This window comes from Eutrema salsugineum, unplaced genomic scaffold (genome assembly GCF_000478725.1).
Source record: "Eutrema salsugineum unplaced genomic scaffold, Eutsalg1_0 scaffold_5, whole genome shotgun sequence".
In the NCBI taxonomy this organism is placed as follows: Eukaryota; Viridiplantae; Streptophyta; class Magnoliopsida; order Brassicales; family Brassicaceae; genus Eutrema; species Eutrema salsugineum.
Genome location: NW_006256612.1, coordinates 6,383,669 through 6,401,904, shown reverse-complemented (window position 1 = coordinate 6,401,904; position 18,236 = coordinate 6,383,669). Strand labels below are relative to the sequence as shown.

Sequence of the window (18,236 nt, the reverse complement as noted above, 5' to 3'; positions counted from 1 at the left end):
TGTGTGCGAATTTATTACTTAGATTCAAACATATTTTGAGTGGAACATGAAATTTCATTGTGGCATACGGCATACCATGGTTCTTCTACCCTTGCAGGTGTTTTTTTTTTTGTAAAAAAAAACTTTCTCCATTTTACACAAATTTTATGGCAGAATCAAAAGACTTATCAAAAGGTAGATTCGAAATTTCAGTAAAGAAATATATCAATACGCCTGCAGACGAATAAACTAACATTGGATGGATTTGTTTATGTCGGAAAGTATCTATCCCGGCCGTTGACCACTTTGCATCTCTACTACATCGTGCTTAAACATGATAGTTCACAATATAACAAATATTGTGTTCATATTTATAGTTGGGGTGTTAAAAAAAAAATATGTCAAAAAAGAAATTGGAATGTTGTGTAAAAAAGGATTGAATGAGTGGCAGAAAACGACATCTTTTCCTAGTACTAAGAGGGTTTTAAATAAATGAGGGAAAGATTCTTTTAGTTATATAATGATTTTTTTTCCTGGAAAAAATGGAATATTTTAAAATAAGTCTCTTTAACCAAATAAGTTCTTTAAACCACTTAACCTTAATCCCATGAATGAATGACATCTTGTTTACTCCTATTTAACCCGTTTACTACAAGACAACCATTAAAAAGTCTATCTTGCCCCATTTACTGTGCAAGAAGCATAATATAGATAAGCTTCATACAGTATATGAAAGATTGAAAGGTAAGAAGTCACAACCATTAAAATCCCATCTTGCGTCGGTTACTCCTAATATAACTCGTATATTATTGTGCGACACGATAAATGAAGAAGCTCAACTCACCTACCAATTATCTTAGGAGACAAAAATTATAAAACATGCATGCAGCGTATGGCGTCTGCATACGTCAGCCACTGAATCTCCATGTTTAGGAGTACGAATGAAATGTTTATTTGACATATACGACACTCATGCAGTCATATGCAATTATGCATACAGCATACTCGAGACAACCACACGCTACACAGTCTAAAAACCCAAGATACTCGTGACCCAAGATAAGTAATGAAATTGAGGCAAACACATCAATTCACATTATATTTTTCTTCTTCTTTGTCCTCATTTTATTTATAGATTTTTACACAATCTAAAATCTTATATAACAATTTAACATAAGATGTCTTTTAACACCATGCAAAAAATAAATTCACATGATATATGGACTTATTCGAACCACTTGGTTGTAGTCTCTCTTCAGTAGATATCCATCACCCATGTAATGTAATACTATACTATGGATACAAATGTTAACCGTCTAGTAAATTTTGTATTAAACTAATTCGAAGAACACATTTAGAATTGCATATCAAGATTGTTTTTAAAAGCGGATAACAAGTCTATAATTTATTTTCAATTGTTATAACTAATTTTGCTTTAATACAGTTGTAAATTCTAATCATGAAGTGTATATGATTGTGTTTCTAACTTTACAATAACCAAGATTAATTACGATGATGTCAAGAAAAAATAATAACCAAGATTACGATTATGAATCCGGTTACAAAAAAACAAGATTGCGATTATGAATGATGTTTTTTAAAAAATTTCCCACGGTACATTCACTGCTTGGAGAATACGTCAATACACTTGAGATGTCGGCATCAAATTACACACACTTGTACGATAATCCAAAACTGGAAAACTAATTTGGTCCTCTCAACAAGGGTAAATTTGGTAATTCATTAATGTCCCAAAAGCTCTAATCCACATTCTTGATTGAGATGTTTGACCCAGCCACGTCAAAGCTCTAATCGTTAATGTCCACGTCATCACCCTCTGTTTCTTAGTCCCCTCAAAGAGGCCGGTGCTCAATCGTAAGCTCCTCATTTCGCCAACATTATTTCCAGAGAATCAACGGCTGTGATCTTCCGTTCTAGATCCTTCGAATTATTAAGCAGAGAGAAAGAGCGCAAGTCTTTATTTTATTACCTTAGTTTAATTTTTAATTTGAATATTTTTTCTCCTGGGCCTTTTAAGGCCTATTTAACCATGGTTAGTTTTTTGACCCTTGGGTTAAGCGGTGGTAGGGGTTAAATGTCTGTGCAAGTGATGGGAGAGAGATTTAAGCGAAAGAGATAGGAACAGAGAGAAAAAAACAGCTTCAAGCGAGAGACCTATCTGAGTCGACTCGGAACGAGTTGATTATTTTCTTCTCTACTGGATTCGCTTTCGAGCTCCTTGTCTCCGTTGGCCATTTCATCTAGCTCATTATTCCGATCATCGGTTTTTTCTTGCCGACTCCTCTGCATTTACCTCCCTCGCCGGCGCGTCATTATTGGTTGTCGTCGAGTCTGGTGAGAGTCTTCTCTTGCTTCCATATTTTTCGTTGCTTGTGTTCTTCTCTTGAGAAATAAATGGATCGTCGACGCATTTTCAATTCGTTCTTCGTTTCTGATCGATTTCTGTGTCTGAGATTTGAATTATTTCTTCATAATATATTATATCAGTTTCGATTACTTTTTGACGAAAGCCACAAACGTAGGTTTTCGTATTAGCTCAATGTTAAATTTTGAAGTAGAGCAAGCAAGGTTAATTACATGAATCTCGGGAGTTGGATCTCTCTATTTTGTTCTTGCACACACGGCTTCCATGACATTCACTACACGGTGTTATTCTAATCCGGTTCCTTTGCAAATTTCTGCATTTAGTGTTTCTATGAAGATACATCAAATGATTCTGTTTCTTCCATTTGCTAGTTTCAGTATATGTCAATGAAAACGATTTGGTTCTGTTAGTATCTTTTTATTACTTTTGGGGATCTATGCTTGGCTTGAAATGTTGATTTTGTTTTTATCTCTTTGCAGATTGTTAATGTTCCTTTCATCTGGGCTTTAACTATGGAAGCTCGTCGTGGAGTGTAGTAATTCATTATTTAGTTCGAGGATTGGTTTGGTTGATGGTCCCTTGCACTGCTGAAAGAATTATTTGATTCAACTTCTGGTTTTGGATTTAGTCACCTGTCCCGGGGAAAGAAAGGAATAAACTATATTCTGCAGCCATCTTCGACTGTTAGTCGCAAAGGCTGTGCTTTTTCCTGACTTGATCGCTACACTCATGTCACGTAAGCTTGACAGTCCTGTTCAGACACAAATGGCAGTGGCACTTGTGAAGAGCCCCCTGACCGGGGAATTCCGTGAGTTTAACAAGATAGGAATGAAGTCACCTGTGGGTCGTAGGCGGGTTTTTGTACAGACAGAGACTGGTTGTGTACTCGGGTTGGAGTTGGATCGTAGTGATAACGCGCATACAGTGAAAAGGAAGTTGCAGGTTGCCCTTAATTTCCCCACTGAGGAAAGCTCATTGACCTTTGGGGATTTGGTGCTTAAAAATGATCTTACGGCTGTCAGGAATGATTCTCCTCTCCTTCTTACTCGGAACAATTTCCATAGGAGTTCATCGACTCCATGCCTTTCCCCAATGAAAGGTGATCTTCAGCAGCATAGAGATGAGAGCAGTTCTATTGAAATTCTTGGGAACTCGGTTTGTTCCTCGTTTGTAAGGCAAATGGCTAAGGATATTACAAAAGCATTGAAGAGGGGTATTGATCCAGTTGCCGTCCATAGTGGGCTTGGAGGGGCGTACTACTTTAAGAACAGCCGTGGTGAGAGTGTTGCGATTGTTAAACCAACTGATGAAGAGCCTTTCGCTCCAAATAACCCAAAAGGTTTTGTCGGTAAGGCGCTTGGACAACCTGGGTTGAAACGTTCTGTGCGGGTTGGGGAAACAGGCTACAGAGAAGTCGCGGCTTATCTCCTTGACAAGGATAGTTTTGCAAATGTTCCTCCCACGGCTCTTGTGAAGATTACTCACTCGATCTTTAACGTCAACGATGGAGTGAAGGCGAGCAAGCATATGGAGAAGACGCTGGTGAGCAAGATTGCTTCCTTGCAGCAGTTCATACCTCATGATTATGATGCTAGCGAGCACGGAACATCCAGCTTCCCTGTTTCAGCCGTACATCGTATAGGGATTCTTGACATCAGAATCTTAAATACAGACAGGCACTCAGGGAACCTTCTGGTTAGGAAGCTGGATGGTGTTGGAAGGTTTGGCCAAGTGGAGCTAATTCCAATTGATCACGGTCTTAGCTTACCCGAAACTCTGGAGGATCCTTACTTTGAGTGGATTCATTGGCCACAGGCATCGATCCCATTCACTGAAGACGAGCTGAAATACATAGCAAATCTGGATCCTTTTGAAGATTGTGAGATGCTGCGAAGGGAGCTTCCAATGGTAAGAGAGGCCAGTCTCCGTGTACTAGTTCTCTGCACGATTTTACTCAAGGAAGCAGCTGCTTATGGCCTATACTTGGCTGAAATTGGGGAGATGATGACTCGAGAGGTTCGTCCTGGAGACGAGGAACCGAGTGAGATTGAAGTGGTTTGTCTTGAGGCTAGGAGTTTGATAGGACAGAAGGAAGCTGAGTCTCCAAGATCAGACTTGGGCGGTGATGTTGAGTTCCAGTTTGATTTAGATTGTGAGGAAGCAATGCTCGACAAACCAGGATTCCCACTCGGATTCAATCTTGGAAACGCTCGTAGTCAGTTGTCAAAGGTCGAAGAAACAAAAGAGGAAGAAGATGAAGAAGAAGAAGAAGAAGAAGAGAAAGAGGAGGAAGAGAACGAGAGAGCTGATCTAGAGAAAATGCCGGCGATTACGAAGATTTCAATGTCTCTCAAAAGCACTCTTCTTGGTGAGAAGAGCCAGAAGTATCAAAAACACCCAGGAGTGAGAGCAGAGAGCGCATATGCATCATCTGGGCACAGGAGTGCAGAGGAACAGATCCCAGCAAGCACGAGCTTTGTGAAGCTGTCGGATATGAGTGAAGAGGAGTGGACGATTTTCCTGGAAAAATATCAAGAGCTGCTTTATCCGGCATTTGCGAAGCGCAAGTCGATAACTTTAGGACAGAATCTGAGGCAGAGGATGGGGACTTCGTGTCAGTTTTAAGATGTCAGAGGCTGAAAAAGAAGGAAGGAGAAGAAGAATAAAGGATCGTGTAGAGTCGTGTTTCTCAGGGCTTTGCTTAGACTGGACTGGTCGAAAAAAGATGGTCAAGAAGAGATGAGTGGTATGGATTTAGTGTAAATATTCGTTGATTTCAGCTTTTAGTGTGGAGTAGGACTCGAGAGATGAAGAGAATTTAGTCGTGTTTCTTTCAAATTTGTTTTCATTTTTTTTTAACATCTTAGACCCTCGGTCGTTTCTGCTGTCTCGTCTAAAAGCATGTATTACCCACTTTTGTTTAATAAATAACTTCTTGTAGATTGAAAAAAGGGTAAAAAGAGAGCTTTGTTTCAAATCAACGTCTATGTTGTTATTTTGATACATATTCATAAACAGTTAAGTTTCATCTTCGACAAGGCTCATTTTGCAGACATGTTCCTCCCTCTGTTCTTGTCAACATCACTATCTCAAATTATAACGTCAATGACTGTTTCTGTTCAAGGTCATGATTTGATGTTAGCGAGCATAGCACAGTTAACTTCTCATTATTAGAATCTTGAATGGTGTTGGAAAGATGTGGTTGCCAAGTAGAGCTAATTCCCATTGATCACGGTCTTTGCTTGCCCTAGGCATCAATCTCTTGGTCTAAGTAGGAGCTGAAGTACATAGAAAATCTTGATCCTTACTGAAATTTGTGAGATGTTGTGAAGGGAACTTCTAATGGTACGGGAGATAAAAGACTACATAGGAGGAAGAAGACGAGGATTATGGAAATGAAAGAGGATTATGAAGCAGCATTTCTGTTGCTCTTGCGGCTATCTAGAAAGTATCGACAGTTGCATAGGTTTCAATGTCTTACAAAAGCTAAGGTTTTGAGTAACAAGAAAGAGAATGGAAACGGACAAATCGCAACAAGCATGAGCTTGGTGAATTTGTTGGAGACGAGCCAAGAGGATTGGTAGAGAAAAAAACCGGCATTGCGGCTTGTATAAATGTATCTTCAAACACCGCATATCCGGTATACATCAACATTTCTTTTCTCTACAATCGATGTATATGTACACAAAAGAAGATGAAGAAGAAGAAGCAACAGAGAGTAGTCTCGTGGCAATGACCCTAACAACATCTGTTCCTTTCCATTAAACAATGTTGGTGCTTCTTACGCTTGACTCTTTCTCCGCAGCTGTACAGATTACAAAGACAAGATTTGCTTCCTCCTAATGAAATTCTCAATCACAGCTCATGTTATTACAGCTGCCAAACCTGAGTACAAAGTGAAGAAGAAACATCTATGGCTCCACCTTCGTGTTGGCTGTAAGATGAGGATAAACATTGAAAAAGCTTTAGATGTTTTTTTCAAGTATCTGAGTAACTGCAAATAGAAAAGTATCCGGCTTTCACTTTCACCTGTCGCGTCTTCGTGATCAGGTGCGGTACCAGTTCCATGGTTCATGTGGACAATATTGTGGTGATCACTTTTGTACCCATGTGTTTCCTGTTCAAAACTCACAAGATCAGATGAATCCAAGAGAAAGAAATGACTATGTAACCAGGTATATATACCTGCCGTTTAAGTCCTCCATTCATGGGAGACATTGAGGAAAAGTTCGGTTGCATGATTCCTGTTTGAGACGGATACGAGAGAGGAGGATAAAGCATCGACATGCTTTGTGGTAATGCCGGTGCAGATAATTGAAGGGCCTGCATGAATACAAGAAATCAACATCATACGAAAGCAAACTGCATCAAACAGTAAATAAGTGAAGTTGGTTCCCAAAATATCTTACATCTTTTGCAAGGAGGCTTTCGAGGCCAAAGTCGAGCGGAGGATTCACGGTGGAAAGTTTCATAGATAAAAACTGAATATATATGGAAGAAGTAACTAACACAAAGTGAGATTGCTAGCCAAGTGATGTGTCAAGAACTAACACAATAGGAAATTCGAAGAGGAAACAAAGATAAACCTCAATCTGGCATTGAAGTGATTGCACATAGTTGATGATTTCGTCGAGCATAACTGCCTTCCCAGTCACCTACACAACAAATCCAATCCCATATTATTTGAAAAGGAACAGCTTTAGCTTTCTTTCTTCTATATGTAGACATCAAGTAAAAAAGGAAAAGGACTTACCTTGTCACAACCCGGTACAAGATCTTGCAAGAACTTCATCCGCTTGCTTTTCTCCCTCCTTACCTATAACTTTAGCCAAATCAATACAACAGGAAATGAGAACAGAAGAGATTTGCTTCTATCCAACATCGAAAAGTAAATAGTTCCTACTCTTTCAGCAAGACTGTGGCTATTTGTGGCCTGGCCTCTTCGTGCCCTCATGTGAATATACCCATCCTTCAAAGGATCAGAAACTTGTTTCCCACTGTTTGTCTTGTCTGCATTTGAATTTGGGCTTTGCTCATCCTTCTTGTTCTTTTTATCTTCTTGTTCTTCACCAGATTGCTGAGCTCTACGTGATTGATCAGGATCAAAGTCCTACCAGCACAAACATTATCAGAGTTACAGAAGGCGTAAACAACAAAATACAAAAAAAAAAAAGAGTAACCACAAATCTTCACCTTCCCAATTCTGTTCCTCTTCTTACTGCTGGAAGATGTTTCCCCACATTTAACATGACCATTACCTCCACTAGATTGAGAATCTTCTGATACATTACCCGGTCCATTGGATCTGTCTTTCACTAACTTAGATGCAGGTCCATCATTATCTCGTTTGGATCCACTTGCAACTTCAGTATCTTGAAGAAACAAGCCATTTGATTCTGGAGCTCCTTGTTGATTCATCATCAGCTCACTAAAACTCCCACATCCGAATAACGAAAACTTTGCAGCACGCTCAGTGAATCCTGAATCCGCAGGGAACTGAGCCATGCTCCAACCCATTTCAAGAGGTCTATCAATATTACCTCTAAAGGAAGTGGAATCGTCGTTGCCTGCATCGGTGCTGTGGACATTGAAACCTCCATCATACCAAAGATTCTGTCTGAATGAATCCATCATCTGAGAAGGAGAGCTAGATGATTGACAAATCGACGGCATTGGATTCTCCAGATGATACGAAACTGGTGGATTAGATGCAGAGATTCTCCAATCCACAGGCGTGTTAACCGAATCGAAGTTCTTCACACCATCATTATCACGATTGCTGTTATCTCCGGCAAACTCGTTTTTATCTTCACTCAAGTTCATGTCTTTAAAAAACTCCTCTTTCCAATTCCAACTAGTTCAAGCAGCGATTTTGGATACGAAACTCATCTTCTACACACAAGAACCTGAGATCACACACGAGCAAACACGAGAAAGTTAAGAAAAAATGAGTTGGGACCAGTCAACGGAAGAGAAAGCACCATGCTTTAAGTAAAAACTCGATTCGGAGAAAGATTCTAGTAAAAGAAAACCTAGACATGTTTCAAAAGAGAGTATCATTACTCCAAGTGAAAGCGTCAGAAGAAAGAGATACCCAATTTCAGATTCCGTGCCACTTTCTGTACAATTTCAAATCTTTTTCCACAATTTTGAATTTTTCTTACCAACGCTTTTCTGAACTGGGTCCTTCGTTCAGGCAAAACTCCTTTTTTTCTCTGTTTCAGCTGCAATAAAGAGAGAAAAAAAAACCGAGGGAGAAAGAGCGAGCGTGGAAATATCGTTAACATGGGAGTAAATAACATTGTGTAGAATCGGTAGACTAAAAAAGGAAGTGGTATAAAATCGTAAATACTTGTTTGTTTCTTTATTGTATAATAAGCATGAATGCAAAGTTGCAAACACAGATACAAACACAGACACAAACACAAATTGTGTTTCTTATATAACTCTATTGTTTCCATTTCCACTGTGTATGTATTTACTAGTTAATTTTGTTCAGAAAAAAGACACAAAGCTTCCACGCACTTGGCGTACTTGTATATTACCTTTTTTTTGCTCAAACATCTACTTTCATTAACCAAGAGTAAAGATTACAATTGATTATATACTTACAAAGTTAAAAGCACTTACTCATCAATGAAAAAAGCTTTACTTATTATAGTATTATTATGCAAAAGTAAAGGGAGGAGTTGATGGTCGGTCCGGTAAGCACGAGAGCCGAAGGCATAATTAGTTGGCCTTGGGACTCTCAATTGCCAAACACCTAAAATTCATTTTAACATTTGAATATTCATCCCACACCTTTTCCTTTTTTTTTAACACTAAATCTATTACTCTACTATAAATTATAAAATTATTACATAGACGATTATAGTTCTAACCCTCTGACCATGTACATCAAACAAACCCAAAGAATGATCCTTAACAATATTTTATTAATTTTTTATGTGTTAAGAAAAATTAACAAACTCTCATCCTTTTCCTCTTCCATTAGTGAGTCCGGCAAGAGTTTCTTATGGGATTTTTACAGGAATCATCATCAGCATCATTAAACATCATCATCCTTTCACCATCCTCCAAAATTATCGATTACACAAAAAATCCCCAATTTTATCTTCGAATTTAAACCCTAAATTCGAAAAGATGAATAATAAACCATAAATGCAAACAAACCTTGACGAATCCATGCCGGAATCTTCATTACACATCCGATCACGTCTTCACGTCTTCGCTAAACGCCGATTTCGTTCAGAAGCCTCATCGCCGTCTTCATCGTGAATAGACCTCGTCGAGAGAGAAAGAAATTTTGTTGCCCAAAATTTTTTTTCCAAATCTTTTCTACAAACCAATAATATCATTACACGTGGCTTATGAAACTCTTTAAGAATCGGTCCATAAAATTCTTCTTGCAAGGATCGATCCATAAAAAATAAGTCTTTTTTGATTTATTTAAAACTCAAAAATTAGTTTAGAAACCCTTAACAAACACTTATAAAACTTCAATAGACATGCTCTTACTGACAATTTTTCTGTATGTAGATTTTCTTACACCATGTTGAAAACCTCATAAACTTGTTTTCATTAACCTGTATTTAATAATAAATCACATCTTTGGAAACTTGAAGACTAGATCTTTTAATGTAAAAACATTAATAAACCCTCATTGAGCCAAAGGCTTCTACAAAAAATATATTTTTACTTTTAGAATTTTTTTTGGAGTAATTCTTTTACTTTTACTTAATAAGCTGTTAATTTTTTGCATGTTCGTTCGCCATGCAACATCTAGATGAAAATGCATTTGATATTAATTATTTAGCGACGTTGGTTGCAAAACCACATACACCAGACAAATGTGAGTATTTTGGATGCAAAATGATATAGAATTTGAATACCTATTTTGCGTTTAAACTTCGCCCAAAAAAAAACAAATGTTTTCACTAAATCTCTTAGTATAATCTTATAAAATCATAAAGAAATGTCGACAAAAAAAATCATAAAGAAATAGCGAATTTGGTCTGAAAGCTAGGACTTTGGTCACAACTACTGCTGTTTTTCTGAATACGGGTTTTTCCTCTCCCTTTGACCTCCACATATCTATGAAGTTTATGGCACCGAGTAATTTCATTTACTCTTTAGCCACAATATGAATACACACAAAAACTGAAAAACGCATTGTCGGTGAGCTTGAATCAGTACAATGGTTCAATTTTAATATCTGAAATACAAATCATACTTTGATTGGTTATATATAGCCGTTTAAGCTTGCTGAACTCTGATATCATGTAAAAAAAAATTTATGAGTTTCTAAGTTATAACTCAAAGTCAATTAGCAATAAAAGAAAATATTTATAATTTATATATATTAGTTTTGAATCAATTCGACTTCTAATAGGGATATCTAACAAAACTTGCCATACAAAAACGCATAAACGCATATTGAAATCAAAACTTAAATATTTTTCCTCCTGACCAGCACGCTTATATTTACTTTTGAATGTGTTATATTTGTTTTTAATGATTTGCATACATGACATATTGATTTTAGTTATTTTGTGTAGGTTTTTGCCTTTTTGGTATGTTGAAATTTACCCTGGTTCTTTTCCACTTTGTATTTACATGTTTTAGTAGTTTTGTTTGGAGTGGCACTTTTTGATGTTTGCATATTGTGCAAAGACAAACTCACCCTTAATTACATGATATCAAACCAAACCAACATTTTAAATCAAACCAACATTTTAAATCCAAACCAATTCAATTATCTCTTTATCTTTTCTTTTGTACGAGACATTATTGTTTTATTTGTCCATTTTCTGACTCCCCATCATAAATCTTCTTCTTCCTCCTCCTGTTTCTTTCTCTCCTCACTCTCACTTTTATCCCTCTTTTTGTCAAGATCTCTCAAGCTAATTTGGTCCTCCAGTTTGTTCTTCTTCTCTCCTCACTCTAGCTTGTTCTTTTTTAGATCTGTTTTGCTGTTTCCCGCATCTCCTCGCTAAAACTCAGCCATGGCTCTCCATGATCTACCTGCAGTCATATTCTGTCCTCACCGCACCCGAATTTCCGGCGAAATACGAAGATGATGATGCTTCCAGTCCGAAGCAGAATTGGACTAGAGCGAAGACCTCCGTCGTCACCCCTCTCCTATCAAACCGCTATCACCCCTCCCCTAAACAATGCTGATTATGGTCACCTCCATGGGCATATATGGTTAAGCAATGGATGATATAGCCATATGTATATGGTCAAATGAATTGCTGCGCCAAAATTTTTTATTACACCAAATCAAAGATATAATCACATCCACACATACTGCCAACAATCTTTGTACGTGTTTTCATTGATATAGCTACATCCATATGGCTACATCTATATACCTTAATTAACTATACCAATGGCTTAGCCACACATGACCACTTAACATGTGTAGTCTAATGAATTGCTGCGCCAACATTGTTTATTACACCAAGTCAGAGATATAGTCACATCCACACATACTGCCAAGGACGTTATAAACGCAATGGTGTGAACGCAGTAGTGCGGACGTATCAGTGTAGACTTATCTACACCAAGGACGTTAACTAGTTTTGTTAGTCATGGGCGTGTCTACATATTACAGTGTGAACGTATCCACAAGGACAAAAGCAATGCATGATAATCCTTCGTTTCAATATGGTCATATCCACAAAGATGATTTATTATATATATATATATATTCACATATGCATTTGTGCATGATTTCGTTCACATATACCATTGTCACACTTCCATATAGTTAAAGCTTTTAAGCATGTTTGATAGTTTCTCATAGCATAAGAACGGCTTGTAGGTTTATAAGTACATGTAATGTTATACTGGCTTGAACATATGTGGGTATGTCCATAACTATAAAGAAAATATACAACAATTAGATAAAAATCTATCCATGTGGATATGTCCATAACTATTCAAAAGAACAGGCCAATGCAAGGCAGCCAAATGATCTTTCAACCCGACAATAATATAAGAAAAGTTAGAGCACAACGACCATAACACCATTACATGTACATGGTTTATTAAAAAGAACACAATAACCATACCACCAAGTTCCTCACATTTAAACTCACACTAGATTGGACAAGATTCTACAAGCGTCTATACTGTCTCACTTTTTCTACAAGCGTTCATATTGTCTCACTTATTCATATACCCATAGAATATACGTACTTAACCATGTCCACAAAATAGATGTACCTAACCATAGATACCAAATAGGATATATGTGGCTATAACTACAAGGAGAATTTATAACAATCAGATAGAAACCTATCCATGTGGACATGTCCATGACTACAAGGATAATTTAAAACAATCAAATATGCGTTCATTGCTTAGCTTCCAGCATCAATAGACACAAATAATCTCGTCTAAATTAATATAAAAATAATAGAAACCAATAATCCATTATGTCCATGTCCATATAGAGGCAAACCAATAATCCATTATGTCAATGTCCATATAGATGCGACTATATTGTATTTAAAACCATAACTAAAGAACCAACATCATAATTAACCAAAATAGTGAAAAGCATACATCATTCCAAATACTAAATCTTTGATACATGTAGATACGTCTATGTCGAAATGCATCAGTTGGAATGGTCATACGCTATTATTGCCCTATTCCAAGAAATTTATACATATCCATGTATTTTACACATATATGAATCTATGTGGTAAATACATACTGTAGATTTATATATATATTGTAATCGTGTGGACAAGGCCAAGTTTTTTTTTGTGTCTGTTATGTTTAGATCATGTGTACATGGTAATTGTGTCCATATGGACAAGGCTAAGTCGGTGTGTTTCATTGATAGATTAAATCCACTATATATGTACATTATAGATGTGGTCACAATAGAAAATATATCATGGACGTAGTCATGATGGACAAAGTGTTTGTCTGTGTAGATACGCCTATAAACTTCATGTCTATTGGTAGAAGAAGCAAAATGGTTGTGGGGTCATCGCATTTTTCTCATGGACAACGGCGGAGAGGCCAAAAGGCTTGGACAACGGCATGGAAAACAGCATAGATGGCTACATGGACAGCAACAGAGATGATAGCAGCGGTGGTCGTTTGAATGTGAGAGAGGATTGTCCACAATGCGATTAACAGTGGAGATTGTGGCGGTGATGTTGGTAAGACGAAGAGATGTGGTGGTGGAGAAAGTTTGTGGCCACTGTCAATGAAAAAAAAAATGAAGAGAGCAAAGTGGAGAAAAAGAAGAAAAGAGATATGAGAAAGAGATAAAAATCCAAGAGAAGAGAATAAGATGGAAAAGAGGAAGAAGTAGGATCTGAGAGATAGATTGAAAAATAGAAAAATCTGAGAGAAATAGAACAAGGTGGAGAAAATGAAGAAAAGGGATCTGAGAGAAGGAGATGATGAGAAATATTATTCTGGTTAATCAATAAAAATATCGGTTAGCAGACTCAACTTAACCGGTTTTCCCACAAATATTCTGCACAAGGACTATAAAGCCATTTCACGTGTATAAATTTGGAAAAAGAACTACTCTAAACAAAAGTGTCATTTTTTGTAATTAATAACTAAAGAAGTTCCAAAATATGTACTTTATGTAAGCGCCTACACCCCGGGGTATTTCGAACTTAAAATGGTGGACCTGGAACATACATGCGCCTACGAAACAAAACAAGACTTCCACAAACAAGCTACTTCACGAATTATAGCTTCTGTATTAAAATCCAAATACAGTGATCCAGCAAGTGGCCCAAACGCTTCCGCGGTTCAACAACTGGTTCTACAGGAACAACGAGTTTCTGCATCGTGGATGAAATGCTACCGCGCCAAGGGACAAGCTCTTGCTACCTTCCGTGGACACGACCAGGATTCCTACTTGCGGCTTCCTGCCTACCTTCATATGCTAAAGCTTGCCAATCCCAACACAGTAACTGCGTTAGAAACCGATACAGATAAAGATGGTTCGCTGAGATTCCGCTATGTCTTCGTTGCTTTTGGGGCATCAATTTTAGGATTTCGTTGCCTACGCCGGGTTCTGATCGTAGATGGCACACATTTATGGGGCAATTTCAAAGGAGTTCTGCTAACGGTTTGTGGGCAAGATGCCAATTTCCAAGTCTTTCCCTTGGCATATGCCGTTGTTGACGCCGAAAACGAAGACGCGTGGACATGGTTTTTTATGAAAGTGGAACATTTACTATCTGACAGTTCAAATCTGACTATCATATCAGATCGTGCTGATTCAATTTACACAGCAAAAGAAAGGGTTTTTCCTAAGGCACACCACGGTGCCTGCATTGTTCATCTTCAGCGCAACGTCAAGTCGAGATTTAAGAACAAGGGCCTGGCCACACTTCTTTCAAATGCAGCTTACGCCTATAGGCAAGGCAATTTTCGCGATGCGTTTGACAAAATACGGGACTGTAGTCCTCAGTGTGCCGCATACCTGGAAACCATTGGTCATGCCCATTGGTCACACTATTATTTTAGGGGTGAACGATTCAACATCATGACTAGTAACGCTGCAGAGCAACTTAATAATGCTTTGAAGAAAGGTCGAGCCTCACCCATTGTCGAGCTGCTTGTTTTCATCCAGAGGATGATGTCTCGTTGGTTTTGTGCACGCCGGAATAAAGCGGCCAAATGGGAAGGTCTATCAACACCTGAAGTTGACAAATTGATAACTAAGCACAAAGCAGAAGGCACCCTCAGCAAAATAAACCACTTATCCAATGGGAGTTGCGAGGTAATTGGTCGTTTGGTAGAAAAGAATCGCGTTATGGTCCACGATAAGAAATGCAGTTGTAAGGTTTATGATCGCCTACAGATACCTTGTAGCCACGCATTGATAGCTGCGGACAGTTTGGGATTGCCCTATTCATCTCTGCTATCTGACTACTACAAAAACATCCACCTGGGCAGCCACCTACAAGGAAGTAATTAACCCTGAAGGAGATCCTGACGATGCCGATCTCCCTCAATCTATTGTTGACATGGTCTTACTACCTCCTAAATCTAAAAGACCTTCAGGCAGGCCTACAGGAAAAAGAATTCCTTCAAAAGGAGAGTTACGGGTAAGTCGCCATTTGTTTTTTGTACATACTACACTATATATTTGTTTGTTTCTAATGGTAACTTTATCTGCATATGAAGCCAAACCGGATCAAGAAAACAGTTCAGAACAAGTGTGGACGATGCCACCAGAGTGGGCATAACCGCATCAGCTGTACAAATCCACTATGAGGGGCTAGTTTAAGACTCCCTTGCTTTATGGATATCCATGTCCTTCTTTTGTTTATGGTTTGCTATAGCCATCTACACTTTTGTAATATATTATAATTTCGAATTATGTAAACCTAACTTTAAATGCACCAATCCTTTTTTTTATTTCTCTTCCATTAGCGATCCCCCCCAAAAAGTGATCGGAACTAGACCGAATACAGATGTTAGTCACCACCGTCATACCCTTGCACGCGGAAAGTATTGTTTTACCTACATTAACAACTCCCCCTGTTATATGGACCAAGAATTACAGAAAATATACATCACCATCGAACTCTTTTAATCACCATCGAACCCTTTTTCTATTTTCTATATAACAACACTGATACATCTAATGGATACTATTATAACACCTGTCATATTGTGGAAATTTAACTCCCTTGCCCATTTTGGCCATGTTGCTATCGCCTAAACAATATAGTTATCCACGCAATAGATATCAGGTTATAGTTATCCACGTAATAGTTACCAGGAAAAGGAGTCCACACTGCTCTGGCCAAGGTTTGGTTCCACAAAACGCAGAGACATTACATTCATATATGTACCATAAAAGACTTTCACATAATATGATCTATTCACTAGTTGTTATAGTACCATCCATGCCGATCCTATCGATTATGAATCACCATCCATTATGTTTGCGCATTATGTACCACAACAAATGGTAAGAGTAAAGGAACGCCCAAAATTGGTTTTCGAAGTACTCTGTATCTACAATCCGAATGAAATCCGAATGAAATTTTCGAAGTACTCTGTATCTACAATCCGAATGAAATTGGTTTGCGCACTGCATTTCAGCCATCTACAATCCGAATGAAATCTTCGGTCTCAATCTAACAATAGCTATTTCTCGAACCTAACTAAATTTCGATCCCGATCCCCATTTCAGACGCCAAAATTTACACTGTGCTACCTTGTTCCTTCTGTGCTTCGAAATCAGATATCATAACGCGAGCCCAGATTCAGCGCTGGCGTTTCCATCAGACCGCCGTAGCTTTGACCTTGATACAAATTCAAATCGTGATTGAGATGACAATTTGAATATCAGAATATAGAGGGCAAAGCTTCCCGGAGTGTTAGAGAACGTAATATCAACGATGTATCTCGGTTAAGTTAGACTCGGTTTATAACTCGGTTTATTTTCGGAAAATATAAACCAAGTTCCTCTCTTATATGGTAAGGGCAACGATGTTATTTTCACACCCAAATCTATAATAAAGTGCTGCTTTAAACTAAAGTGTCGTGGAGTGTAAATACAAACTCATAAAGTGCCTCAGAGTGTAAGCGCCTACACTCTGAGGCACTTTACACCCCTTGGCATTTTTTCAATTTGTATTTATAGTTTTTGGTACTTTATTTTGAAATAGCACTTTCCCCACTTTTAATCATGTACAAACACAACTTAGCCCTCACTTACATAATCTCCTATCAAACCGTAAAAAGTTTAACGAACCATACCACAAAACCATTTGAACGTATCTTCGCTTCGCCAGTATAGCTTATAGTTTGTGTACGTATCTTCGCTTCGCCAGTAGCCAGACTGATTCGGGCCGAAAACATGGATATAAGTTTATAAGGGATCAGTTAGTAGCTTCGGTTATTGATATCAAGTTTTAAAGCTTATAAGAACGTCTTTACGGTTTATTGTTATTCACACAATATAATGAAACCCCTAGACAAGTGGGAATTCATCACAATTCATTTCTTCTTTCTTTTATGCTTTAATTAAGAGTTTATCCGAATTCACTCGGATCTGTAACATATAGTTTAAAAAACCAGTTATTTAACACAAAAGAAATACTTGGACTGTTTGAGAACAAATTTTGGTTGCTCAAAGTTCACAATAACTTGATTACCAAATTTAATGTCAAACAATCCAAGTATTTCCTTTGCATTATTAGCTTTTCAATCTTACTGTTAATTATCAAATTATTGTTAACGATGGACGATGGTGACGCTTTAGACAGCTAAAACTTCGAACGGTGACAGACAGTAACAGTAACATTCAGACCGTCTCGCATCCTCCCAATTTCAGCCTTGAAAATTACGAATAGTAACGAGATTATATATAATACACTTATACACAGGCCATCAAAATACATAACTGGAAAATGTCTTGTAATTTCGATCTATATACATGTTGATGTCAAATTATGAATAAACAATCCTCATATTGACCTTTACAATATATGTAGTCAGCGACTCAGCGATAACTACTTTATACTTACTTTTCTTGTAAAAGCTAAGATATGCTTACGCTTTCACGCTTCAGTTTCCAAAAAAACAAATTAAGAACTTAGTGTACAACTTGAAACAATATTAAGGAATATATTTACCCGATTCATTAATAAATAATTGAGTTAATTTAAAATGGTTATAAATTGAAGACAAAATACTGGTCATTTTTAGTAGGGAAAACAACATCAAAAACAACAACCCAAAGTCAATATGCATATGCAATATAAGTACAAACGAAAATACATGTGTTCTATATTGAAGTCTCGAAAGGGAAATCCTTTTAAACCGGGGATAGCATGGTCTGACTTATTAAATACAATCTCAT

At 37.6% G+C, this 18,236-nt stretch overlaps 3 protein-coding genes across 3 annotated transcripts; 2 read left to right on the top strand and 1 right to left on the bottom strand.

Annotated features, from left to right (window-relative positions):
• Nucleotides 1-2,083: 2,083 nt before the first annotated feature.
• Nucleotides 2,084-5,342, top strand: LOC18992447 (phosphatidylinositol 4-kinase gamma 5). The gene is made up of 2 exons (XM_006415846.2): nucleotides 2,084-2,334; nucleotides 2,845-5,342. Exon 2 carries the CDS (start codon nucleotides 3,095-3,097, stop codon nucleotides 4,988-4,990), a length of 1,896 nt encoding a protein of 631 aa, XP_006415909.1. The 5' UTR covers nucleotides 2,084-2,334; nucleotides 2,845-3,094; the 3' UTR covers nucleotides 4,991-5,342.
• A 632-nt stretch (nucleotides 5,343-5,974) lies between these two features.
• LOC18992446 (transcription factor bHLH76) lies at nucleotides 5,975-8,645 on the bottom strand. The gene is made up of 9 exons (XM_006415845.2): nucleotides 8,530-8,645; nucleotides 7,559-8,271; nucleotides 7,269-7,475; nucleotides 7,119-7,181; nucleotides 6,952-7,020; nucleotides 6,775-6,846; nucleotides 6,551-6,688; nucleotides 6,395-6,482; nucleotides 5,975-6,299 (listed from the first exon to the last, which is right to left on the bottom strand). Exons 2-9 carry the CDS (start codon nucleotides 8,186-8,188, stop codon nucleotides 6,277-6,279), a joined length of 1,290 nt encoding a protein of 429 aa, XP_006415908.1. The 5' UTR covers nucleotides 8,189-8,271; nucleotides 8,530-8,645; the 3' UTR covers nucleotides 5,975-6,276.
• Nucleotides 8,646-14,024: 5,379 nt separating this feature from the next.
• On the top strand, nucleotides 14,025-15,634 carry LOC112084003. Its single transcript, XM_024152245.1, has 3 exons — nucleotides 14,025-15,195; nucleotides 15,314-15,465; nucleotides 15,545-15,634. The coding sequence occupies exons 1-3, from the start codon at nucleotides 14,025-14,027 to the stop codon at nucleotides 15,632-15,634; spliced, it is 1,413 nt and encodes a 470-aa protein (XP_024008013.1).
• The last annotated feature ends 2,602 nt before the right edge of the window (nucleotides 15,635-18,236 follow it).

What these genes read in the sequence shown, in the direction of transcription:
- LOC18992447 (XM_006415846.2), top strand. Translation starts at nt 3,095, where the DNA reads ATGTCACGTAAGCTTGACAGTCCTGTTCAGACACAAATGGCAGTGGCA.
- LOC18992446 (XM_006415845.2), bottom strand. Translation starts at nt 8,188, where the DNA reads ATGAACTTGAGTGAAGATAAAAACGAGTTTGCCGGAGATAACAGCAAT. An exon ending in CACTTCAATGCCAGATTGAG is followed by an intron (nt 6,847 to 6,951) that starts GTTTATCTTTGT and finishes ATATATATTCAG; the next exon opens with TTTTTATCTATGAAACTTTC. An exon ending in AAAGCCTCCTTGCAAAAGAT is followed by an intron (nt 6,689 to 6,774) that starts GTAAGATATTTT and finishes GTATTCATGCAG; the next exon opens with GCCCTTCAATTATCTGCACC.
- LOC112084003 (XM_024152245.1), top strand. Translation starts at nt 14,025, where the DNA reads ATGGTGGACCTGGAACATACATGCGCCTACGAAACAAAACAAGACTTC. An exon ending in CCACGATAAGAAATGCAGTT is followed by an intron (nt 15,196 to 15,313) that starts GTAAGGTTTATG and finishes CCACCTGGGCAG; the next exon opens with CCACCTACAAGGAAGTAATT. An exon ending in CTTCAAAAGGAGAGTTACGG is followed by an intron (nt 15,466 to 15,544) that starts GTAAGTCGCCAT and finishes CTGCATATGAAG; the next exon opens with CCAAACCGGATCAAGAAAAC.